Genomic DNA, 27,213 nt, shown 5'->3' on the forward strand with positions numbered 1-27,213 from the left:
CTCCTATAGCTTTTTTTTTTTTTTTTTAATAGAACACTGTACTCACAGATAATAACCTTTAGTTTGTGTGCTAATCCATGAATTAGAACATGGGTATCTTTTGGAGGTTCATTTTTCAGCTTTCTAAAGAATCTTTCAGGGATTTCTAAGACATGGGAAAAAAAATTGAATTGCTTGAATTTACCAAACATTTTTTGGAATTGTCTATGATAAGCCATTCAGCATGCATAGGATTCATTAGAGGAAAAGAAAATGTGGTACATTTCAGATGCCTCACTTAGTTTGCTGTGAAGTGAGTCCCTTGATCTGAGACAGTGCTGTGTGGAATACCATGTCGGTGGATAAGGCATTCTGTAAGTCCATGAATGGTAGTTTTGGTAGAAGCATTGCATGCAGGGAAGGCAAATCCATATCCACAGTAAGTGTCTATTCCAGTAAGGAAAAAATGTTGCCCTTTCAGTGATGGAAGTGGTCCAATGTAATCAACTTGCCACCAGGTTGCTGGCTGATCACTTCGAGGGATGGTGCTATATTGGGGATTCAGTGTTGGTCTCTGCTGCTGGCAGATTGGACAGTCCACAGAGGCTGTAGCAAAGTCAGCCTTCGTGAGGGGAAGTTCATGTTGCTGGGCCCATGCATAGCCTCCATCCCTGCCACCAGGGGCACTTTGTTCATGAGTCCATTGATCAATTAAGGGAGTAGCTGGGGAAAGAGCATGAGTGGTTTCCATAGAACTTGTCATCCTATCCACTTGATTGCTGAGGTCACCCTTTGGTGAGCATTCACATAAGACACACATATCTTCACTTTTTTGGCCCATTCAGAGAGGTCTATCCACATACCTCTTCCCCATAAATCCTTATCTTCAATTTTCCTATCATGTTCCTTCCATGCCCCTGACCATCCTGCTACACTGTTGGCCTCAATCATGAATAGGTATACAGTTGCACATCTGGCCATTTCTCCTTCCAAGCAAAGTGAACAACCAGGTGCACTGCTCAAAGTTCTGCTCATTGAGAGGTTTTCCCCTCTCCTGTCCTTCAGGGAAGTCTCAGAAAGGGCCTGTAGTGCTGCTGCTGTTGACTTTCGAGTGGTACCTGCATATTGTGCGGAACCATCTGTAAACCAGGCATAAGTTTTTTCTTCTTCAGTCAACTGATCGTAAGGAAGTCTCTATGAGGTCATATGTACAGCTGGGGAGACAGAAGATAATGTGACAGGAGTGGAGACCATGAGCATTTGGGCCACTTTCTCATGTAACTTACTTGTGCCTTCAGGTCCTGCTTAAGCCTGATCTAGTATATACCACTTCTATTTAATAATGGGGTGCTGTTGTGCACAACCAACTTTATGAATCTGTGGGTCAGATAACACCCAGTTCACAATGGGAAGCTCAGGCTGCATGGTGGCTTCATGTCACATGGTTAAGCGTTCAGTCTTTACTAAGGCCCAGTAGCAAGCTGTCATGGGTTGAATTGTGTCCCCCCCAAATATCTGTCAGCTTGGCTTTGAGTCATGATTCCCAGTATTGTATAATTGTCTGCCATTTTGTCATCCGATGTGATTTTCCTATGGGTTATAAATCCTGTCACTAAGATGTAATGAGATGGATTAGTGGCAGCTGTATTGATGAGATCTACAAGACTAGATAGTGTCTTAAGCCAATCTCTTCTGAGATATAAAAGAGAGAAGTGAGTAGAGAGAAATGGGGACCTCATACCACCAAGAAAACAGTGCTGGGAGCAGAGTGCATCCTTTGAGTCTGAGGTTCCTGTGCTGAGATGCTCCCAGACAGCGGGAAGGCTGATCACAAGGACCTTCCTCCAGAGCCAATGGAGGAGGAAGACCTTTCCCTGGAGCCAGCGCCCTGAATTTGGACTTCTACTGGACTGTGGGAGAATAAATTTCCTTTTGTTAATTCCATCCACTTTTGGTATCTCTGTTATAGCAGCACTAGATGACCAAAACACAAGCCAAAAGATGTTTCTCAAAAGGAGAATGGCAGGCCTTTGCTCCAAAATCCTAAGGGTGTGTGCTGTGATTCACAAGTATGGGCCTGCCAAAGACTCTAAACAGCATCTCTATCTGCCACGGACACTTCAAGCACAATTGGATCAGCCATCGTATGGCCCAAGTGGCAGAGTGGCTTGCACAGCGGCCTTAACCTGTTGCAGAGCCTTCTCTCACTCTGGGCCCCACTCAAAACTAGCAGCTTTGTGAGTCACTTGATAAATAGGCCAGAGCTGCACACCCAGATGAGGATTATGCTGCCTGCAAAATCCAAAGAGACCGACTACGTGTGGTGCCTCCTTTTTAGTTGTGGGAGGAGCCAGATACAATAACTTTTCCTTCAATTCAGAAGGAATATGTCGACATGTCCATACCACTGGGCCCCTAAAATTTCTCTGAGGTGGAAGGAGCCTGAATTTTTATGGGATTAATTTCCCACCCTCTAGCACCTAAATGTTTTACCGGTAAGTCCAGAATCATTGACACTCTTCCTTACTAGGTCCAATCAGTATAACGCATCAATGTAATGGGCCAATGTGACATCTTGTGGAAGGGAAAAGCTATTAAGTTCCCCGTGGACTAAATTATGGCATAGGGCTGGAGAGTTGATGTAGCTCTGAGGTAGGCAATTGAAAGTGTATTGCTGGCCTTGCCAGCTAAAGGCAAACCTCTTCTTATCGTCCTTCAAAACAGGTATGGAGAAAAAGCCATTAGCCAGATCAGTAGCTGCATACCAGGTACCAGCAGATTTATTAATTTGCTCAAGCAATGAAACTACATCTGGAACAGCAGCTGCAATTGGAGTTATCACCTGGTTAAGTTTTCAATAATCTACTGTCATTCTCCAAGATCCATGTTTTTTGCACACGCCAAATAGCTGAGTTAAATGGGGATGTGATGGGAATCACCACCCCTGCATCCTTCAACTCCTTGATGGTGGCAGTAATCTCTGCAACCCCTCCAGGAACGTGGTATTGCTTTTAGTGTACTATTTTCCTAGGTAGGGGCAGTTCTAATGGCTTCCACTTGGCTTTTCCTACCATAATAACTCTTATTCCATTTGTCAGGGATCCAAAGTGGCAGTTCTGCCAGTTGTTGAGTATATCTATTCCAATTATGCATTCTGGAACTGGAGAAATCACTTCAGGATGGGTTCAGGGACCCAGTGGACCTACTGTGAGACTGATATGAGCTAAGACTCCATTAATAACCTGACCTCCATATGCCCCTGTTCTGACTGGTGGACCACAGTGATGTTTTGGGTCTCCTGGAATTAGCGTCGGTTCAGAGTCAGTATTGAGGAATCCTCAAAAAGTCTGATTATTTGCTTTTCCCCAGGGGACAGTCACTCTCGTAAAAGACTGTAGATCTCTTTGGGGAAGGCTGGGAGACAGATCAACAGCATAAGATTTTGGCAGTGTATTGGAGTTCTTCCTCAAGGAGACCAGGCCTCCCCTTGAATCAAGGGGTTGTGAGTCTCTAAACTCACTCAAGACTGGTAATTGATTGAGAGGCTGTAATTCTATTCTGGAGATTCAAGTTAGACTGCTGTTCACTTGACCTAGAATTCTTCCACTTGTTCAGATCAAGTAAATACTTAGTAGATTTCCTATCTGTTTCATTCCTAGGAACACCATGACTAAGTAGGTAATGCCACAAGTCCATATGGGTCAGACTATTCTGATTACTGCTTTGACTCTGCTGTCCATTACAGTAACCATGCCCATCTTGTCTTTGTCAATTGAGTGCCACCACTTGGCCCTTACCTCATGGATTCCAATCAGCCCTATTGTAGTTAGGTGTCTTAATTCAGTCAGGGCAGTTCCTACTGACAAATATGACTTACATAAAATCGCAATCACAACAGTCTTCAAAGATGCTCGGGCTCCCTTCACAAATTTGTTCCTCACCACTGTGGTAAAAGATGTGTCCTCTGGGCACTCCACCTCTGGGTCTGTGGGTTTAGCCTGATAAATTCACTCTAGCATGTCAGGTTCCCTAAGCCTTTGGATACCTTCTTCTACAGTATACCAAAATAGGTCTGGTATTTCAACTTGATTTAGTGTATGCCACCATGTAATCCATGCTTCAGCAACCCAACCAAATAAACTATTAGATCCTTTCCTAACTTCATGAGCTGAAACATTGAATGAAGAATCTGTGCTTAGTGTTCTCATATCAATAAACTCAGACTGATCCGTATTTATGTTTCTTGCACAACATCCCAAACGCTTAATAGCTACTCCCACACATATTCCCCAGGTTTCTGTTTGTACATATTAGAAAAGTCAAGCAGTTCTTTCAGAGTGTAGTGTACCTCCTCCTGGGTTACACTTTGTACTTCACATTTTGGGGCTTGCTGGGACTTTAGTTATAGGTCTAGAAGCCAAAATCAGTGGGGAAATGTTTTGAGAATATTCAGCATTGTCTTGTAAACCATCTGTCTTAGGTGATGTCCCAGGCAATGACTCAGACAAAGGAGCTTTAGATGCAGCTGGGTTAAGCGAGTAGAGGGGCTAACGGTTCTGTTGGCAGGAGTAATCCAATGGAATTTAAGGGCTCAGTGTCTCCAGTTTCCTAATTATCTGCCCGTATGTCCCCATCCCACGTTTCAGGATCCCATTTCTTCCCACTCAATGCCCTCACTTTAACTTCAGACACCTCTTGAGTTTGGCAGTTGAGTTGGTGTTGTAATTCACTCACTCTTATAGTAAGATTCCGGGTTTTATTTTCAGCCACTTCAACTCTATTACTACAAGAAATAAGGCTTTCTTTCAAGGCACAAGTGGAAACTTTGAGGTCATTTATGCAGTGCTTGAGCTTTGACTCCAAAGCCCTGAGCTCATCTCTTTCTTTCACCAGTTTGTCTAGAGAAATTAGGAACCACCAGCCAGCTTCCTTATACTTCTCATTATGACAAATTTGTAGAAAGTGTCATAAATGCAGTCACCCAGAGCCTCATCTTTCACCAATACCTGATCTATTGGTGGCAATATTTTGTGTATTTGAATTGCCACCTCATACCATGGATTAGCAATGCCACCTTTACTACTGGAAGCAGAGTCATCAACATCTTTAAGACTAACCAGACTTGAGAACCAATTTAGAAAACTCATCCTTAAAATTTTGTTTCTCTAGAGCCACTCTCAGTGCCAAATGTCTTAGGCTAGGTTCTTTTGAGGAGCAAAACCAGTAAGGCATATAAATATATATATATATAAAAGATTTATATCAAGGAAATGGCTCACGTGGTTGTAGAGGTTGGAACATCCCAAGTCCCTGGGTCAGGATAGAGGCTTCTCCTGATTCACATAGCCACAGGGGTTGGTGAATACAAGATCACTAGGTCGAAGAGCAAGGCTGTCGCTCACAGGCTATGAAGATCTATGAATGCCAAGATCATCAGGCAAGACGGCGGGTAATCTGCTAGCCCAAATTCAAATAACTGGAGATCAGATGAACAGGAGCCAGCTGCAGGATCTAGAACCAGCAAAAGCCCCTGAGCCCTGCCAGAAGGTCCACCCATACTCGATACAGGCCACATGCACAAGAAAACTCTCCCTCAACTGACTAGTTACTCACAGCAGATCACATCATGTAGGTGATCACATATATCTCCACAGGAAAGTTACCGTAACATCACACGACTGCCAAAACACTGAGAATCATGGCCTAGCCAAGTTGACACACAATCTTAACCATCACAACAGATAACACTGTTTTGAGTTTAGGCTGAAGTGAGACACACTGGCTTTGGTGTAGACCACTGTAGTATAAAGGGAGTTCCAGAACACTTACTTGTGCTCATGAGGAAACTTTACATAGATCAAGAGGCAGTTGTTTGGACAGAACAAGGGGTTACTGATTGGTTTAAAGTCAGGAAAGGTATGTGTCAGGGTTGTATCCTTTCACCATGCCTATTCAATCTGTATGCTGAGCAAATAATACGAGAAGCTGGACTATATGAAGAAGAACGAGGCATCAGGATTGGAGGAAGACTCATTAACAACCTGCATTACGCAGATGACACAACCTTGCTTGCTGAAAGTGAAAAGGACTTGAAGCACTTACTAATGAAGATCAGAGACCACAGCCTTCAGTATGGATTGCACCTCAACATAAAGAAAACAAAAATCCTCACAACTGGACCAATAAGCAACATCATGATAAATGGAGAAAAGATTGAAGTTGTCAAGGATTTCATTTTACTTGGAACTACAATCAACAGCCATGGACGCAGCAGTCAAGAAATCAAAAGACGCATTGCATTGGGCAAATCTGCTGCAAAAGACCTCTTTAAAGTGTTGAAAAGCAACGAAGTCACCTTTAAGACTAAGGTGCTCCTGACCCAAGCAATGATATTTTCAATCACATCGTATGCATGTGAAAGCTGGACAATGAATAAGGAAGACCAAAGAAGAATTGATGCCTTTGAAATGTGGTGTCGGCAAAGAATATTGAATATACCAAGGACCCATGGACTGCCAAAAGAATGAACAAATCTGTCTTGGAAGAAGTGCAACCAGAATGCTCCTTATAAGCAAGGATGGCGAGACAACGTCTTACATACTTTGAACATGTTGTCAGGAGGGATCAGTCCCTGGAGAAGGACATCCAGCTTGGCAAAGTACAGGGTCAGTGGAAAAGAGGAAGACCCTCAAAGAAGTGGATTGACACTGGCTGCAACAATGAACTCAAGCATAACAATGATTGTAAGGATGGCACAGGACCAGGCAGTATTTTGTTCTGTTGTGCGTAGGGTTGCTATGAGTTGGAACTGACTCAACGGCACCTAACAACAACATCAACACTGTAGTATAAGGAAACCAAAAGCAATAGAGACTTTTCCTTACCGGAGATTGAAGGGGATGTTTCCATCAGGGTGTATCACAGCATAATGTTCTCCATAGTTGTATCATGAATGAAGGGCCTTTTAGAATAGACAAAAAAAGATAACAGCACCCAAATATTTTTGATCAATCTTTTTTTTTTTTATGGTCAAAGGTCATGCTTTTGTGTGTTGTGCTAGGAAAGGAGCCTCTCATCTTTTTAGTAGACCTGAGATAAAAAGTCATTGTAAAATCCTAGGCAGAGGGGAAGAGACAAGTCAAAGCCAATAGAAATATGATTCAGATTGACCACTTATGGTGGTTAAGGTTGTGTGTCAACTCTGCTGGACCATGATTCTCAGTGGTTTGGCAGTTATGTAATGACGTAGTTATCCACCCTGATATGATCTGCTGTGACCAGCCAATCAGTTCCCTAGGGGTGTGGCTTACATCTATAAAAAATATATATCTATATATGCATGTATATATGTATAAAACCCAAACCCACTGCCTTCGAGCCGGTTGCCACTCATAGCGACCCTATAGGACAGAGTAGAACTGCCCCGTAGAGTTTCCAAGGAGCACCTGGCAGACTCAAACTGCCAACCTTTTGCTTAGCAGCTGTAGCACTTAACCACTGCACCACCAGGGTTTCCATATATATGTGTGTGTGTATATATATATATATATATACACGGATGTTCTGGCAAAGCTTGCTTGGTTGCTCTGGATCTTGCATCTGGGTCATCATCGTGTGACATCCAGTTCCTGGGACATGAGCCAGTGGCCTGCTGTATTGCCTGCTGATCTTGGGATTCGTCAACCTCCACAGCCTGTGAACCAGTGGCCTGCCATCTGACCTGTCGATCTTGGGTCTCACCCCTGCAGTTACATGAGTAGGAGAAGCCTTCAGCCTGATGCCTGACCCACTTGAGACTTGGGACTTGCCAGCCTCTACAACCACATGAGCCATTTCCTTGAGATAACTCACTCTCTCTATATATACATGTATACACTTCACTGGTTTTGCTTCTCTAGAGAGCCTTGCCTAAGACACTGCTTCGATACTGTTAGTCCTGGGGTTGATTGCCATGGGAGTTAATGGATTTTAAGTGAGTGACATTTATTGTATTTTTAGGTAGATTTAGGATAAAGCTAATGAGCTTAAGCTTGAGGGTGTCTTCCTTACATGGACTCCAGCAAATGTTGAGAGTTTTGGCGAGCTATAGAGTGTTCAAATTGTGGAGCAGAATCTAGGTTTCAGTCAGGAAGCATTTTCTTAGAGGCACTAGGGTAAATAGCCTAAAGAAATCTCAGAAGAAAGACACCTGGAACTCCGTGGTCCAGTATTTTATTGTGATTTCTTTTGTGATTATATATAAATATTGGCTTTCATAATTAATTTTTTATAAATAATTTTGCATTATTTTTCTTATGGTTTCCACAAAAACATGGATCCAGCATTTATTAGGGAGTCAATGGAAAGCAAGTTGTCAGAGGTCCTAGAACAGAAACAGTGACCTTCCTCAGCTAGACAGATAGAAAGAATAGCATGAAATAGTGGTTCTCAAATTTTAGTGTGCAAAAGAATCACCTGTGAAGTTAGCTAAACCACACATTCCCCAGAAAATAGTTCCCGGAGATACTGATTCAGTAGATCCCAAGAATTTGAATAGTTAACAAACAGCCCATTTGAAAGGAAATAAGTGGGAGAGAAAACAAAAGCAAACTATATGAACATTATATTAGCAGGAAAAAATTTGGATAGCCAATTATTTGTGTTTTGTTTGGCTCTCAGATGCTACATTTAATATTTTAGTTGTTTGAACAGAAGCTCTCCTAGCTCCATCCAAGTCATCGGATGTGAGCAATGAAAATATATTTCACTTTTCACAATTGTTTACGTCTTACTGCCTTGATTTCCCAACAGCAGTGAAACGGTTCTTGAACTAAGACATATTATAGAACTTTAGGACTTATACAAGCAAAGGATGCATCTCAGTAAACTACAAATAAGTCTCCAATTAATTATGGGCTAGCTTGTTTTTCTTAGGTTCAGAATAGAGGTACATTGCATTATTGCTCTGGATTAGTCTGGGAGCATCAACCATGTGTAATTTTGGCTAGGGTGAGGGTGAATAAATATAATGAGCCATTCATTGGCATAATACTATAAGGAATTGTGTAGGTCACTGCATGGATTTCTTTAATAAGCATGTATTTAGAATTAGATGCTCAGTCTCATCTGAAGATCACTGGACATTGAGCCCATGAAATCAAATAGCAGACACTGGTGCCTGTCAGTGATATATCAGTGTCATCATTAGGTGGCACTATCATGAGAGGCTGGCTGCACAGCATGCGGGGAGGAGAGAGGGACAAAACTTAATGAGGTTGAAAGTGAAATAGGGGTGGGACAAGAGAGGGTGAGAAGATGAAGAAGAAGAAGAAGAAAAAAAAGCTAACATTTGGGGTCACTGATAATTAGAAAGCATTCTCATATTAGGTATGGTGAAGCCAGTTCAGTTTTAGCTGATAATTGAGTTCCAACCCAAACCCAGTGCCAAAGCTAACCTTATTCAGGAAGAGAAGGATGAGGTTGTTTCTGGAGGCTGCAAGGTAGAGACAATAAAAAATTTAAATGCAAACTGGGTCATTCAGTGACTTGGAGATTTTACAAGTAGAGGGGAGGTAAGAGCTTGCTCCTGGAGCACAGGAGACTCAAGGAAGTGCCGGTATGAGCTGTTTTGGGGTGGGGAAGAGCCAATGCCTTCCGAACCAGGTCTTTTTGACTGGTGAGTAGTTTTGGTGCTATTCCCTTTGGGACTAGGGTGGTTAAAGAAGTAAGTTTAATTTAAGGCTTGTTATTGAACTGAAATAAATATTGAATTAGATAATGATAAAGGTCAAAAGGGTCATTAGCTGAAGAATTTACAGACCGAAACAAGATGTAATGAGTCACAGAAGATTTTGTTTAGATCTTTCTGCAATTTTTATGTGTCCTATGACTTTTTGTTCAGTTAGCATTTGGATGGCAATGACTAGTTGGAGGAATCACTATAAATAAAAACATTTATTAATATACATATTAAAAGATCATTTAATCTTCCTACTTATATTTATATTTTCTAGGCCTTGCTTCCTTAAGGGGCTTCTACTTTGTTCTCTCTTTTTTTTTTTTTTTAACATTTTTTGTCTTTAATTATGGTATATGCATATTACAAAAAAAGTATGAGGAACTTAAATTTTAGAACTTAATTATGAAAACCACTATATATATGCTATAGTTTATTTATAAAAAATACTTTATTCCAAGAAGTATTCAAAAGCAACTCTTTAAAATTTCACAAGAACACATATCAAAGATTCCAGAAAAGGGAATAATGTGTGTTAGGGTACATAAAAATGTACATTAAATTACTAGATTGGATAAACAACTAACCAAATATTTGCAAATGGAAAATGGAGTTGAAAAAGAAAGTAGTTCAAACCCTCCCTATTCATAGAAGAGGCACTCTTTGCTTTTACTAAAAGAAAAAAAATAGAAATACTAGGCTGCCACCTTTAAAGTAGAAAATTAAGGACAATAAGCATCTGGCTAATGGTTGCAATCTCAAATGACTCAGAGAATCAGGTGGGTAACATCAATGATTCAATGAAGCAGGGTGAGTCTAAGAGAAAAGCAAGACATGGGTCCCAAGACAAACTGGAGCACACAAGCCCCATCTAAAAGCATTCAAAGTTAAATTTTTAAATACTTTCCAAGGGAGGGAGGTGAGCAAAATAAGAATTCAAATCAAAACCATAGCTGAAACCCAAACCCAAACATACTTATAGGCTGCATCTTACCAGGGGGTACCTGTTAGGGCCCCTGTTATTAGTAGTGGTGTGTGGTGCCGTATGGAAACTCTGGTGGCATAGTAGTGGTTAAGTGCTATGGTTGCTAACCAAAAGGTCGGCAGTTCGAGTCTACCAGGCGCTCCTTGGAAACTCTATGGGGCAGTTCTACTCTGTCCTATAGTGTCGCTATGAGTCGGAATCGACTCAATGGCAGTGGGTTTGGTTTGGGTTTTTTGGTGGTGTAGTATTGATAGGAAACACAAAAGAGAATGTAAAAATACAGCACAAATCAAGGGTCTGAAATTAGATGGAAACAGTGATTCAAATATAAGAACATACACTATTAGGCAAGGACAAGGAAATGGGCACTGAAATTGAGAAACTATAAAATGTTCCTCATTTGACATAGAAAAATAAACTAAAAGAGACTAAACAGAACCCTGAGACTACATTAGTAAATTAACAGAACAGTTGACTGGAAAAAGGAAATGATATCTAAAAACAATTATGTAGGTGCTTGTGCATATAAGTTAACCATGAGAAATGTTGAAAATTACTTAAATGAAAAACAGTTCTGATAGTTGGGCAGACAAGGAAGGTGTCCTACATTGGAAGGTGAGAAAATAAATTAGAAAAATTATAGGATATTGAAACATAAAAATTAAAAAAAAAATAGTAAAACCAGGTTAAGAGAAGGGAGAGGGAAAAATAGCAGAGCGATACAAAATGGCATGGAAGACAGAAAAGGGCTAAAAGGAAGGTTGAAGGTAATAGCAGGCTTGGGGCAATGATTGTCAACATACTCCACAAAAATACAAGTGTTGCATTGTAAAATAAATAATGGCAGTCTCTTTTAGATTTCTAGAAAATATAAAGGAATGGACAAAAAATATTTTTAAATTTAAATTCTTGCTGTTGTTGTTAGGTGCCGTTGAGTCAATGCTGACTCACAGTGACTCTGTAAGACAGATTAGAACTGCCTCATAGGGTTTCCAAGGAGCAGCTGGTGGATTTGAACTGCAACCTTTGGCCACCAGGCCACCAGGGCTCCTTAAATTCCTAGTCTCATGAATTTTTCTTAATCCTTTAGCCTCTTCATCAATATGTAAGCAAAATTTAATATTAATTAAAATGTTTGAAACAGTCTATCAGGCCTGGTTAAATGGACTACATTTTCATGCGTAAGGAGTCATGGTTGTGATTTCATATTGCATATATATCATGATCATCCTTTCTTCTTCTACAGTTATTTCTGGTTCATATTACATAGCTAATTATATCATGATGTTCTCCACCACCATAAAACCATTAGAAGGAAAGAATAGGACAGGAATAAGAATTGTAAAGAAGGGCAGAAAAAGTAGATGGAAGAGAGTAAAGGAACTAAAACCCTATTGAATAGGAAAGATGAAGATCAAATTAAAAAATATACACAATATAAAAGGGTCAAATTAAAATAACATACATAAATAAAATGATGTGTTAAAACACCATTGATTTGGGCCTTAGCGTCTATCATTTCAGAAAAAAAACTCAGTTTCTCATGGAATAACTTACCATGTTAGCCTCTGAAATGCTGTCTATACTTTCAACCTGGACATCTATTCCCACTGGCACTGGGAGCCCTTCAAAAGGAATGAATAATATGCTGAGAAATGCTTTATAACTATTTTGAAAACATTAAAAGCAGAGCATGATTGGGATTTGTAGATTACAGTGGAATTAGTTTACAAGATTTTTTAAATAACAGAATTTTCCCACTATCTATTGGGTCAGTTATCATTATACATTCAGTAATAATGATAAGGGCACATCTGTGATTACATGTCATTCCAATGATCATTACACATTTGCTTGTGAATATTTCAGTGTATTTCTTTACTACGTTGTAAAAATGGTGTCTCCAGTATTTTTTTTTTTTTTTTTTTTGACTAGTAGTTATTTCAAAAGGAACGATGTTTTGAAAACATGCCTAAGAGTAGGTAGGAGTGTGTATTCCATTTGGCAATGGTTGGCTTATTGTCAAGAAGTGTCATGGAGTCCGTGACCCTGGGCTGTGTGGGAGCCCTTTATTTCCAGCCCAAAATCAGCCATTTTCACTTGGGCAGTACTTGGAGGGTAGGGAGCACAGAAGATAGTATAGTGCTGCACATAGGAGCAACAGATTCAGAAATGTCCCTTCCCAGAACATCAGTAAGAGCCTGCATTTGGGAAGCAGCAAACAGTTTTAGAAATGCATTTGATGAGACTATACCAAAAGTCAGAACTGAAGCCATTTCAGGCAGAGAACTGTCAGGATTTGTCTGCAGTTGGAATTCACGGAAACAGATTCATGGGTTCAGAAACCTGAATGATGACACGTGAAAATCCAGGCCAGATCAGGACCAAGACATTTTCTAGTTACACCTGACAAAGAGGTTCACCAGTTTTTGCATGAGAGGATATTGATATTAATAACAGACTCATGCTGTATTGTGTTTGTATTTGGTACATATATAATCGTGTTAAAATAATTTATGTATTTATACCTATAGTCTTCATATAATTTTCTTTCCAGAGTGAGCCTTTCTCAATTACATTCTTTATTTTGTTAAATAAACATAATTTATTGTCTCTATATAGTCCCAAGTTAAAAAAATGCTTCCAACTATTGTAGAAAAAGATAGACATCCCACCTGAATGGGTTGCTGCTCCTTGTTTTAGTCAAGACTCTGGGGCTTAGAGGGTGAGGCCAGGAAAGCTTTCTTATAGAGGCTAATTAATATCTCAGTTAATATCTTAAATGCACAAAGTATGCCTTGCTAGTCCCTGTCCCTCATTTACGACTCCTGCCACTAATTGTCTAATACTGCCTTTCTTCAACGACATCAGAATCCCTTTTCTGTTCCTTAAGTCCATACCCTCAATACTATTCCTTGCTTTGAAGGGTTCCTACTGGCCAGGCACTGGACCAGTCACTCAAATACATTCCTGCTTAAGGCTTCAGGAATATTTTACTTGCATCTTAACCACAAACTTCTTTATTTGAATCAATTATATTCTGTTGTTGTTGGTTGTAGTTAAGTCGATTCTGACTCATGGTGACCCTACGTGTCAGATAAGAACTGCGTTCTATAGGTTTGTCAATGGATGTTTCAGAAGTAGATCACCAGCCCTTGCTTCCAAATTCTATTCTACAACATTAATAAGGACAGATCTATAAATAAAATTGTTTTTATTTATAACGCTAAGTAAGAATTAACTTGGGAACAACTCAGTGTTATTACTTCATATGTTTCAACTCTAGTGCTTTTGTTTTCTTCGTTTCTTTGTTTGCCTTTCTTGTTTAATTAGTTGTTGTGTGCTGTGGAGTTGATTCCAACTCATAAGACCCAAAACCCATTGTCAAGTTGCTTCCAACTCATAGTGACCCTATAAGACAGAGTAGAATTACCCCATAGGGTTTCCAAGGCTGTAAATCTTTACTGAAGCAACTTGCCACATCTGTCTCTCATGGAGTGGCTAGTAGGTTTGAACTGCCGACCTCTTGGTTAGCAGCTGAAGGCTTTAACCACTGTGCCACCAAATGTGCTGTGGAGTCAGTTCTGACTCCCAGTGACTCTATGTAAGAGTAGAACTTCCCCATAGGGTTTCCTAGGCTGTAATCTTTATGGGAGCAGATCTCCAGGTTTTTTCTCCTCTGGAACCATTGGTGGGTTTGAACTGCCAAGGTTTCAGTTAGCAGCTTAACCCTTGTGCCACCAGGGCTCCTTTCTTTAACTAGTAGAGATACCAAAACAAAAATCATGGAAATTCATTCTCTACCTGGCACTTCATGGTGATTAAATCTTCCCATTAATTTTAATACTCTAAGGTAATAAAAGATTTGGGAAGGTCTTAGAGAAGTGGCAGAATGTCCAGGCTAAAGTCCTGGGATTGGAGTCACATAGACTACAGTTTGAACCCAGATCCACCACTATTATATAATCTAGGGTAAGTAACATCTCTAAGCTTAGCTTTTTTTTATCTATAGAATCTGACTAATAATACTCACTTGGTAGACTCATTTGAGGACTAGAAATAATGCACAGCTAGTGAACTTAATAAACGGTACTAGATAAATGTTATCACTACTGTAATTAAGTAAAAATGCAAATCTGTCCCTTAGGAATGCAAGCCACTATTCCCAATTCCAGATTCTGAAATTTAGAGAACCGGTCTATTCCTTACTAAAAAATGATACAGGGCTTTTCATCACTTATTTTATGAAGAAAACTAGGGAATGACTTGGACTTAGGATCTTTTGACTTATAACTAGATCCTAGTTGCTGATGGCTGTTTCTGCAGACCTGGGGACAGCCTTGTAAAGCCTCCATACAAGGACACATTCATGCCACTGCGGCCACATACCAGCTTCAGGGTTGTTTGAAGGCTGGTCAGTCAATGGGATAAAAACACAGGCTTATCTATTAGGAGTGAGTTCCTGGAGATGTTTTGGATTTCTTCTCTCCTTCCAGTTTTATACTGTTTCTGAAGAGATGGTCTTCCATTTCCAAGCAGCAGATTTGCCCAAAGCAATGCGTCATTTGGTTTCTTGACTGCTGCTTATAACATTGTACTTCAGGATAGATCTTGAAATGTTCTTTTTCGCAATGAATGCAACATCATTATTCTTCAAGTTGTCATTCCTGGCATAGTAGATGATATTATTATTCAATTTAAAATGGCCAATACCAGCCCATTTCAGCTCACTAATGCCTAGGATATCAATGTTTATGGTTCCCATTTCATTTTTGATGGTTTCCAGTCTTCCTAGATTAATACTTCATACATTCCACCTTCCAATTATTAACAGATGTTTGCAGCTGTTTCTCCTCACTTTAAGTCAAGCCATATCAACAAATGAAGGTCTTGGAAGCTTGATTCCCTCCATGTCATTAAGGTTGACACTACTTTGAGGAGGCAGCTCTTCCGCAGTTGTCTTTTGAGCGCCTTCCAACCTAAAGGGGTCATATTCCGGCACTGTATCAGACTATGTTCCACTATTATTCATAAGGTTTTCACTGGCTAATTCTTTTTAGAAGTAGACTGCCAGATCCTTCTTCCTAGTCTGTCTTAGTCTGGAAGCTCAGGTGAAACCTATATGCCATGGGTGACCCTGCTAGTATTCCAATAGCGGTGGCCTGGCTTCCAGCATCACAGCAACATGCAAGCCCCCACAGTATGACAAACTGACAAACAAGTTCCCTATATAGTTTGGTCCTTTTGATGTAAGTGACCCAACATTTTCTTCCTCAGTCTTTGATTGAAATGAAGGCCCATTAATATCTGCATACAAAGTTCACAGGCTTCTCTCTGCTACCTGCTCACAAAGAACCTTAGGCTCTGAAGAGTTCCACACATCCCCCCAAGAAATACTGGCCCTTTCCAGAGAGTGTCTCGAGTGTTGGGAAGCCAGCCCAGCCTAAATTAGAATGAAGGTCACTGGACGGCATACGGGGGATTTTCTAAAGGTGAAAGAGAGAAAGAGAGACAGACAGGTATATGTCAAGGAAATAGCTCACACAGTGGTAGAGGCTGGACAGTCTCAAGTATGTGGGTCAAGTGTAAGGCTGGAGGCTTCTCCTGACTCACGTAGCTGCAAGGGCTGACAAAGAACCCGAGATTAGCAGGTCAGACAGCAGGCTACTGGCTCATGGGCTGTGGAGGGATATGAATCCAAGATCAGCAGGTAAGAGAGAAGGCTGCTGGCTCAAGTCCAAAGAACTGGAAGTCAGATAATGACAAGCCAGTTGCAGGACCCAGAGCTGAGCAAAAGCCAGCGAGCCTTGCCAGAAAGTCCATATATATTGGAGACAGACCACATCCCCACGGCAACTCCCTTTCAACAGATTGGCTGCTTATAGCAGATCTCATCAGGAAGGTGATTACATTATACCAGATCTTATCAGGGAGGTGATTACATCATTACATAAATGCCAATCTACATCATAATTGCCAAACCACTGAGAATCATTGTCCAGCCAAGTTGACACAATCCTTAACCATCACAAGTGCTTACCCAAAAGCATGGAGAACAACAAAGACCAGCTGGGTATTACAGTCTACAAATAGATTCAGTTGCCAGAGGCTACTCTCTTTTCCTTAGAGCAGTGGACACCTCTGCAAAATTAGTAGAGGCAACAGCAGACATAGTTTTAGGAAATTTATTGATGTTTATGTTCCTCATGCAGTGTCTGCCATTTTAAACTCCACATTAGCCCAACACCTTTCGGCTAGCTGACTTCACACAAAGTCTTCCTCATGGCTACCTCTAACATTTGGCTACACACAGTATCCTGTTGACACCACACTACCCTCTTACCTCTTCATGACGATAATGAATACCCCCTTCATAATTATTTAGACTTAACAGGACAGCTTTAATTTCCCAGAAGCGATTTACAGGAAACTTCTCTTACTAACTCAGATTTAATTTTGCTTGTGGATGGGTCATACTTAAGATATGACCCTACCAGTTCTAATTATTAGGGAGGATACACTATTACTACCTCCACTGAAGTTCTTGTAAGTGGTGCCCTTCTTGAAGTCACTTTGGCCCAATAAGCTGAACTGATTGCACTCACGAGGGCTTGCAAATTGGCTTCTAGTTGGTCAGTAAATGTCTACACGGACTTGACGTATGGCTCCTGGATAGTCCATGATTTTGACACTTATGGAAACAAAGTGGTTCCTGACTTCTGGAACACAAATTAAAAATGGTCCCTTAGTGACAGACCTTCTAGAAGCCCTTTTGCTTCCTTCCAAGGTTGCTGTAATTAAAATACAATCCCATCAGCCCAAATGAGTGTCCCAAAGAGAAGAGATTAGAGAAAGCAACTTGGCTGACAGAGCAGCCAAACAAGCTGCTGCCTAAATTCTCATTTCCCTCGTAATCAGTCATGAGGAAGATAAAAAGGAGGCAAATGAATTTACTCGTGACAACCTTAACCTGCATGTGGCTCTAGAACTGATTTTCAAATGCCAATATTTGGCCCCTAAGGTTGAAATGGAAACCATGGTGGAATAGGAGTTAAGTGCTACAGCTGCTAACCAAAAGATCGGCAGTTCGAATCCACTAGGCACTCCTTGGAAACTCTATGGGGCCGTTCTACTATGTTCTATAGGGTTGCTATGAGCTGGAATTGACTCGATTGTAGTGGGTTTGTTATTTTGGGTTTGGCTTTCAAGAACAAAATTGGAAACCCTGGTGGCATAGTGGTTAAGAGCTATGGCTGCTAAACAAAATGTCAGCACTTCGAATCTACCAGGTGCTCCTTGGAAACGCTGTGGGGCAGTTCTACTCTGTCCTATACGGTCACCGTGAGTCAAAATTGACTTGACTTGGTTTCTTTTTTTTTAAGGATGAAATTAAAATACGAGAGAATAGTGGATGTTCTAAGAACTTGATAACTAACCTATGGACAAGGCCTAATGGAAAAATTGTTTTAACCAAATTCCTGCATGTCCCTATGTTTTGAAATTTACATGAGAGCACCCATGTGGGATGTGACCAAATGACTGAAACCATGAAAAGTATTGGGGAAAATTCCTTGAAGCTGCAGAACGTGTAGCTTCCTATTGCCTCATCTGCCCAAAGAGTTTGCTTCCCAGGTTTTCACGTCTCCTGTAATAGCTGAGGAAATGTTTAGCCATGAGCATAGTGAAGAAGACCCCTTGGGTTTATTTATAGAGGACAGCACCCCTAAAAATGTTACTCCAGAAAATCTCTTTAAACATCACAAAGCAGTTTCAACTGATGAAATAGAGACACGGAAGAAATATGATTGTTCCCAGCAATCTACTTCTGGGATGTGGGTAGCACCTAATCAGAAGCCTGTCCTTCCCAAACCTCTCCATATCCTTATGATGAAAATGTTACACATTCACTCTCACTTGGGGAGAGATAAAATGATGGAAACTTTAAAGAAATACTGGTGGGGACAATTTTTTGAAGCTGCTAAGTATGTTACTTCTCATTGTTTCATTTATTCTCAATTCAATTCAGGCAAGCCCTGTAAATCTCCACCAGGGTGATAGCCTTTGCTTTCAGGGCCCATGCTTGAATGGAAAATTGATTTTATTCAGTTTCCACCTTCAAATGGCTATAAATATGTCCTTGTTATGATTTGTAGGTTTTCACACTGGGGGTAATCTTTTCCTTGTTGCCAAGCTACTGATACTTTTGTAACTAAAAGCTTCTTGAAAATATTATCCCCACATGGGTTGCCCCCAAAATTCTTTGAAGTGACCAAGGGACTCATTTTTCTGGACAGATAGAGAAATATGTATAATTTTTCCTCTTTTTCAAAAGCTCCATTTCCCTTACCACCTTCAATCTTCCAGTCTTGTAAAGAGAACTAATGGCATAATAAAGATTCAATTAGCCAAACTTTCTAAATTCTTACAACTGTTCTGGGTTAAAGTATTGCTTTTCATCCTTTTGAATTTAAGATCTACTTCATTTGGGGCACGTAAATTAATCCCATATTAAATTATCACTGGATGGCCTATGACCCTCTCTTTTTTGTCTGTCTCTACTGATTCTAATTTGATTCACCTTAATTATTAAGATATTGCCAGTCCTTAATCCAGTACTGTGAAGAGAACTCTTCGCAGGTTAAAGAAGCCTTTGACAATAAAAAGCCTGATGTACTACAATTATCTACCTGGAGATTATACCTATAGGAAAAGACAGCAATTGAAAGATTCTCTTGAGCCCCACTGGAAAGGATTGTATTGGGTCCTCCTCACTAACCCTTGTGCCACTATATTGCAGGGAGTTAAGACTTGGATTCACCATTCCCAGTTGAAGAGTACAAATACCCCTAACAAAGTTACCTACTTTGTTGGTAAAGGGTTACTTCAACTAGGAACCCTGGTAGCACAATGGTTAAGAGTCTGGCTGCTAATCAAAAAAGGTAGAGCAGTTTGAATCTACCAGGTGTTCCTTGGAAATCCTATGGGGCACTTTTACTCTGTCCTATACGGTGGCTATGAATCAGAATTGACTTGTTGGCAATGAGCTTTGTTTTTTTTTTTTTTATTTGAACTGTCCAGCCAACTGAGGGACTTAAACTAAAGTTCAAATGCCCCATTGGCCAGAAGCAGATGGTGTCAGGTGTAGACAGATCCTCCCAAGGTCATGGAACAAGTCCCTATGCAAGCTGTTGAAGTTCTTGGACTTTGCTTAATAGTCATAGCCATTTTTATGTTAATCACTGTACTATGTTCTTGTGGTCTTATTTCCCAGTAAGATTTATTCTTATGCAGTTGATTGAAATTTATGGACTTTATTGCAGCTATCATTCTTAGGTTATTTGCTTTATTACATTACTTCTGAATAGTTTTCCTTCAGTATGAAGCCTTTCTTGCAGCAAATCTGCTGCAAAGGACCTCTTCAAAGTGTTGAAGAGCAAAGATGTCACCCTGAAGACTAAGGTGCTCCTGACCCAAGCCATGGTATTTTCAATCACATCATATGCATGTGAAAGCTGGATGATGAATAAGGAAGACAGAAGAATAATTGACGCCTTTGAATCGTGGTGCTGGTGAAGAATACTGAATATACCATGGACTGGCAAAAGAACGAACAAATCTGTCTTAGACTAAGTGCGGCCAGAATGCTTCTTAGAGGCAAGGATGGCAAGACTGTGTCTTATATACTTTGGACATGTTGTCAGGAGGGATCAGTCCCTGGAGAAGGACATCATGCTTGGCAGAGTACAGGGTCAGCGGAAAAGAAGAAGACCCTCAACGAGGTGGATTGACATAGTGGCTGCAACAGTGAGCTCAAGCATAACAATGATTGTAAGGATGGTGCAGGACTGGGCAGTGTTTCATTCTGTTGTGCATAGGGTTGCTATGAGTCGGAGCCGACTAGACGGCACCTAACAACAACAGCGACAACAACATTTTCAATATCCCCATTAATCCTTGGAAGAAAAGTGCATTTGTTATATTAGCCCACTCAGTAGCTTCTGCTGGTAATTTTGTCGGCGTTTCCACCTTTGCCCTAAGTCTGTGCATAAAAATTCAGATCCACTAGCATTACCTCTATCAGATGACAGCGTTGTGCTTGACTCTACAGTTATTTCAGTGGCACCATTGTGAAATGGTTGATACATGTCAGATTATGGCATCCCTCCTCCCCTTCCCCCCTCCCCCCCACCGAGTATTATACCCACCTCAAATGCCCTGTTCTAATTTGACCAAAAAATGGTATGGCTGACCTAGATACTACACCAGACCCACACAAACAGACTACTCTCCTTGCATCAGTTATCTCAAGTTGTTTTCCTACAGGAAACTAATGCTGGTATTTGTGGGTCAATTATCTGTTTGTAACAATTCCTTAAAGGGAAAACTGGCTCAAACAAACTAATGAATCCTCCCATGGCAATGACAGAGAGAGTATGGTGTGTGCCCTGTCTTGGTCATCTAGTGGTGCTATAACAGAAATACCACAAGTGGATGGCTTTAACAAAGAGAAATTCATTCTCTCACAGTTGAGTAGGCTACAAGTCTAAGTTCAGGGCATCAGCTCCTGGGGAAGGCTTCTGTTTCTGTCGGTTCTGGAGGAAGGTCCTTGTCATCAGTCTTCCCTTGGTCTGGGAGCATCTCAGCACAGGAACCTCAAGTCCAAAGGATGCATTCTGCTCCAGGCACTGCCTTCTTGGTGGTATGAGGTTCTCATGTCTCTCTGCTCACTTCTCTCTTTTATATCTCAAAAGAGAACACTACCTAATCTTGTAGACCTCATCAGTATAACTGCAGCTAATCCATTTTATTACATCTTAGTGATAGGATTTACAACATATGGAGAAATCACATCACAAGATAAAATGGTAGACAGTCATATAATTATAAAAGGGAATCATGACCCAGCCAAGTTGACAGATATTTTTTGGGGGACACAATTCAATCCATGACAAGCCCCTTATGAGTGTGTATTTGTGTGTGTGTGTGTGTGATCAGAATACTCTAAAGAATATGAACAAAATCCAAGTGATGAACCATATGCTTGGGCACTACCTTGTGTGGACGGTTGGAGATTGATACGTCAATGCACCTTGGAACATCTAGGTGTTCCTTCAGATAGATATTCATCCTTATTATGAAAGCACTCATTGGAGAAACAATTTAGAGATTCTTGTTAATTCTGCTAATCCTAAGACCCATCACAGAAGAGGATGGGAAGATCCTGGAAATCCAGTGGCAGACAGACCTGGTATGGGGTGAATACTTCTTTGAGTCTTTCTTTCTTGGCCCAGCATTCCCAACTTGAAAAATCCATCTGTGATTTATCTACCACTATAACCAAAATTGCTGATGATACTGCTGATGGAATGTCAGCTTAACAAAAATCCTTAGAAGCTCTTGTTAAAATAGTATTGGATTGTATATTGGTCCTTGATTTCCTTTTAGTCCAAAAAGAAGTTTGTGCTATTATAAACACCTTCTGTTGTACTTGGATAAATAACACAAGAGAAATAGAATAAGATATTACAAAGGTTTTTAAGAAAGCTGCTTGAGTGTACTCAATAGCTCCCATGTCCAGATCTCCCTTTTTTGATATTTTTAGCTGGTTGCCTGAAGGTATTTTTTCCTGGTGACGCTTGCTGGTACAGACCAGAATAATTATCTAAATCATTGTAATAATCATTGTACATATAATGAAGTGTATTTTGAAATGTTCATCTAACATATGTAACTCCACTACAACTCCCCTCACTGTGCAAAGAATCACATATTTAAAAGAAAACAAATTTACAACAGAAACTAAGTAACTGATTTCACACCTTGAGTTAGCATATTTGATTGCCAAGTTGTTCCTCCAAATTCGGACTTGTTTGCAGCACAGACCCTGATGATGAGACCTGGCAATATGGCAAGGTGAAAAGGAAAATTAGCCCAATGACCTTAAGATCTGGTACTCTCGATACTTGGACCTGCAACATACCCAAGAAGTTCTTACAGAAGAAAGGTAACTCCTTTGTGGGTGTTTAGTTCCCTCCTAATGCAGGCTTGAACAAAAAAGAGGGAATGTGCTAGCAAACCTCTAAAACGAGGTACTTGGCATAATAAAATGGCTGACATAAGGTCTGAATCAAAACTCCATTTTGTTATAAGCTACTGGTTCTACATTCCTGAGAATGTAACCTTGACTTCTTCTCACTCATATACATATGGCCTTGGCCCCCTGGCTGAGTGGAACCGGGATACCCTGCCCCCCCCACCCCCCTGTCAATCATCTTGTTTAAACAGCCTGGTTTTTGCCCCAAGCCACTCTTAGCAAATAAGGGTGGGGCTCAAGAATGCAGTTCAGCCACTCTTAGTAAATAAGGGATGTGACTGTAGGAGAATGAGTTTATTCGAGATGTTCCAGGAAGAAGGTAGTTGAAATAGAATTGCTGATGATGTACCCACCTTGTGGCTATAACCATGTGACCATCAAACACTCCTCTTCTCCATTTTTACTATAGGAGCACACATCTCCCTCCATATTTAGGAGCAACTTTGTATTCTCTACAAGGTTACTGCCCATTTTGGAAATTGTTTATTCCTCGGTAAATCTCTTTTATTTTAACAGAGTATGTGTTTTTACTCTTTGACGTTTTCCTCTGTCTCCCAGCTTAGTTCTCTTGTTTGGCAGGCAGACTATACAAGTGGACTTTATAACTCTATCTTTTGTCTTGGCTCAGTAGCCAGTATCTAGATGCTGAATTGATTTCACTTTAAAGAAACAAAGAAATTATCATGTATGAGCCTGAAACAAAAAAGTCCTTAGTTATGGAAGACGTAGAGCGTAGAGAAAACATAAATAAAGAAAATGAGCTGCAATTTATAACCCAAGTTAAACAAAAAGCTCCCCTAAATTTATATTCTCCTGTTTCCACATAATGAGTCAATTAATCTTCTAATGCTTTATAAAAATAAAAAACACTGCAGTAGCAGCTGGTTTTAATGTTAAAGCTAATTAGGAAAACACATTAAGGCAAGAGAAGTGCTGAAGTTACATTTAGCTCAAGAGGAAAAAAGTATGTGTGTGCATGTGTGTTATGGACAAGTATAAAAAAAGAAGATAAATTGAAGCTTGTGTTTTATATCCTGCAGCCTGATTTCCCCATGAAGGCAGACTTGAGAAGAACAAAGAAATGGGTCATTGGTATAATAAGCTGTTCTGATCAAGACAGGCTAGAGAAGGTTAATGCTCGTATTTCATAGAGCTACTAGACTGACACTTCTGACTGAATTTATGGATTTTTCTGCCTGAAGTGACTGAACACACAAAGTATTTGGACACCATCTAGCCCCAGTCCATGATTGTCAGAAAAATTTCTTAATCATAGTATGATTTGTCACCTGTCACTAAGTAGCACATTTCAATTGCATTTTTAATACCCCAAGAAGTCGCCTCAGGAAAAAATTGTATTAAAAAAAATGCATTCTTACTTAAAAAAAAAAAAAAATCAATATACACCTCTAACAGATCAAGACACTGGAAACTTTGGGTCAATTTTATGTTTTTCAGGGGAATGGGGATGGTGTAAGGGATGGAGAAAGAAAACATAAATGTTTTAAGGTAAGAGGGTTGTCTAGGGCAGTGTTTCTCAAACTGTGAAGTGCACACAAATCACCTGGGGAGCTGGTTAAAATGCAGAACTTGATTCAGAGGGCCTGGGGTGGGGCCTGGGATCCCGCATTTCTCACTAACTGTCAGGTGATCCTTCTGCAGGTCCTTGACCATACTTTGTGTGACGGGCCTCCAGGCTGCTTGTTCCAAGGTCCCAATTCAAGGACGGTCATTTTTCTTTCAATCTTTCTGGCTTTCAACGGCCTAAAATAGACCCCATAGGAATTCTTTCCTCTAGGATAAGAATTAATTTAGTTGAGGAGTCTATCCTGACAGGAATTAGGGCAGCTTTTTGAACTGATATTGAAAAGAGTACATCTTGTTGAGCTTTTAACTGCTGTTCCCAAGATGCCAGTTCCAAGCCATTCCTGGGTGGCTGGGGCCCCCTAGTGGTGGAAGAGATCCATAGCCAGTAAAGTTTATCTCCCGAGCCTTTCTTTCCCAAGCTGAATTCCGCCAACTAGATTTTTGAAACTTTTTTGAGAATATTAAAGACCAAGGTGAAGGATATCTGTGTGGTAGTTGTAGGTATTGTCCAAGCATTGAACAAATTTGATGGGGAGAAACAAAGGTTTATTTGGAATGGTAGTTAAGGGCTCAGGCATCTCTAAGAAAATTGTGGTAAATATTACATATCTGAGAAGTTGTGATAAAATGAAAATAAAAGCTAAAGAAAAGGAGTCTCAGAAATAAAGAAACAAAAAGAATACATCTCTACACACGCTTATTCAAGGCTCCTTGTGTGAGAAGTGCTCTGGAAGAAGAAGAAACTGTCACCGAGATTTAATCTAATGCAGTGTTTTTCAACGTGATTCTCGGACCAAAAGATCAGCATCACCTAGGAATTCATTAGAGAGCAAATTCCTGGCCCCACCAACATCTAGAGAGTCAGAAACCCCAAGGGTGGGCCCAGGAGTCTGGTTTAACAAGCCCTCCGGTGATTCTCATCCTCACTAATGAAGTCAAGGCCAAACTCATTGAGTCGATTCTCACTTACAGTGACCCCTACAGGACAGAGTAGAACTGCCTTATAGGGTTTTCAAGGAGTGGCTGGTGGATTCGAACTGCTGACCTTTTGGTTAGTAGCTGAATGCTTGCTTAACCACTGCACTACCAGGGCTCTGAAGTCAAGGGCAGACCCTTATAATTGCAACCTAATGGGTTCCACGAAATTAAAAGCAAAACAAAACAACGACAACAACAAAAGCCAAAGAAACTCTCAGTGTTACAATTACCTGACATACTTTTTAAATTTTATGTTAACAAAGTAGTTCTATGTGGTACGAACATGCTTGTTGTGCTTCTGTTGGTCATAGCCAAGATATGACAAGAGCATTAAGTTCTCTCTACCCCACTCTAAGTACCTGAAGTATTAGTTATTTATCAAAAAGTTGCAGCAGTTCTACTGTCTGAGGATTTGTCCTCTTTACCCTCATGCCCACTTCCCTCGTCTCCACATGAAAAAGCCCAAACTAGTTGCTTTGCAGTTGACTCTGACCCCAAGTGTCCAAGTAGAACTGTGCTCCACAGTGTTCTTAATGGTTAATTTTTGGGAAGTTGATTGCCTGGCCTTTCTTCTGAGGCACTTCTGGGTGGACTTGAAGCTCCAACGTTCTGGTTAGTAGCCAAGCAGTTTAACCATTTGTACCACCCAGGGACCGTTTCCTCTTTTTCTACATCTCCAATATTCTGAAAAGTTGTCAGTTCAGGAATTGTGGGAGTGAGAGACTTTGGGCCAAAGGGTCTGGATGGATTCAGGAAGAATAAGGAGAGGTTAATTTAAATGGTTGACTTGACCCCACCCTGTGCATCTCTGGAAAACCTTGGCACCCTGAGTGATGCAACTATGTTCACACTGACCAAACTGAGAGGCAGAAAAGTCTTCCTTCCAAGTATGCACCTCTAATATGACTTTCTTTACTCCTCTTTGGGGTCCTGGTGATGACGTGGTTAAGAGCTTGGCTGCTAATCAAAAGGTCAGCAGTCTGAATTCACTAGTTGCTCCTTGGAAACCCCTTGGGGCAGTTTTACTCTGTATATAGGGTCACTCTAAGCTAGAATCGGCTCTGTGGTAACGGGTTTGGTTTTTTGGTTTTGCTCCTCTTTATTGGCTGTTGCATCTTGGTTCCACTACTTAGTACCTTTGTGGCCTTGGGAAAATATTTATTTATTTATTTATTTGTATTGTACTTTAGATGAAGGTTTACAGAGCAAACAAGTTTCTCAGTAAACAATTAATACACCTATTGTTTCTTCACAGTGCTTGCCAACCCCATAACATGTCAACACTCTCCCTTCTCAACCTTGGGTTCCCTATTACCAGCTTTCCTGTCCCCTCCTACCTTCTAATCCTTGCCCCTGGGCTGGTGTGCCCTTTTAGTCTTGTTTTATTTTATGGGCCTGTCTAATCTTCAGTTATAGGGTGAGCCTCGGGGGTGACTTCATTACTGAGTTGAAAGGGTGTCCAGGGGTCATACTCTCGGGGCTTCTCTAGTCTGTGTCAGACCAGTAATTCTGTTTTTTTTTTTTTTTTTTTTGAGTTAGAATTTTGTTCTACAATTTTTGTCCAGCTCTGTCTAGGACCCCTATTATGATCCCTGTCAGAGCAGTTGGTGATGGTAGCTGGGTACCATCTAGTTGTGCTGGACTCAATCTGGTGGAGGCTGTGGTAGTTGTGGTCCATTAGTCCTTTGGACCTTGTGTCTTTGGTTTTCTTCATTCTCCCTTGCTCCAGACAGGGTGAGACCAGGGGAGTATGTTAGACAGCCACTCACAGACTTTTAAGACCCCAGATGCTACTCACCAAAGTAGGATGTAGAACATTTTCCCTGAGCCATGGTCCCTTCAGCTCTCAGCCCAGTAATTCAGTCTCTCAGGGAG

General features: G+C 40.6%; 1 protein-coding gene across 1 annotated transcript in view; it reads right to left on the bottom strand.

Annotated features, from left to right (window-relative positions):
- The window catches only part of GABRR3 (gamma-aminobutyric acid type A receptor subunit rho3), an 87,776-nt gene that overhangs the window by 42,245 nt on the left and 18,318 nt on the right, over positions 1 to 27,213 (bottom strand). The window contains 4 exon segments of the mRNA XM_049857864.1: positions 6,864 to 6,900; positions 6,903 to 6,996; positions 6,999 to 7,094; positions 12,237 to 12,304. Coding sequence (XP_049713821.1) covers positions 6,864 to 6,900; positions 6,903 to 6,996; positions 6,999 to 7,094; positions 12,237 to 12,304 — 295 coding nt within the window.

Source organism: Elephas maximus, chromosome 18 (assembly GCF_024166365.1).
Source record: "Elephas maximus indicus isolate mEleMax1 chromosome 18, mEleMax1 primary haplotype, whole genome shotgun sequence".
Classification (NCBI taxonomy): Eukaryota; Metazoa; Chordata; class Mammalia; order Proboscidea; family Elephantidae; genus Elephas; species Elephas maximus.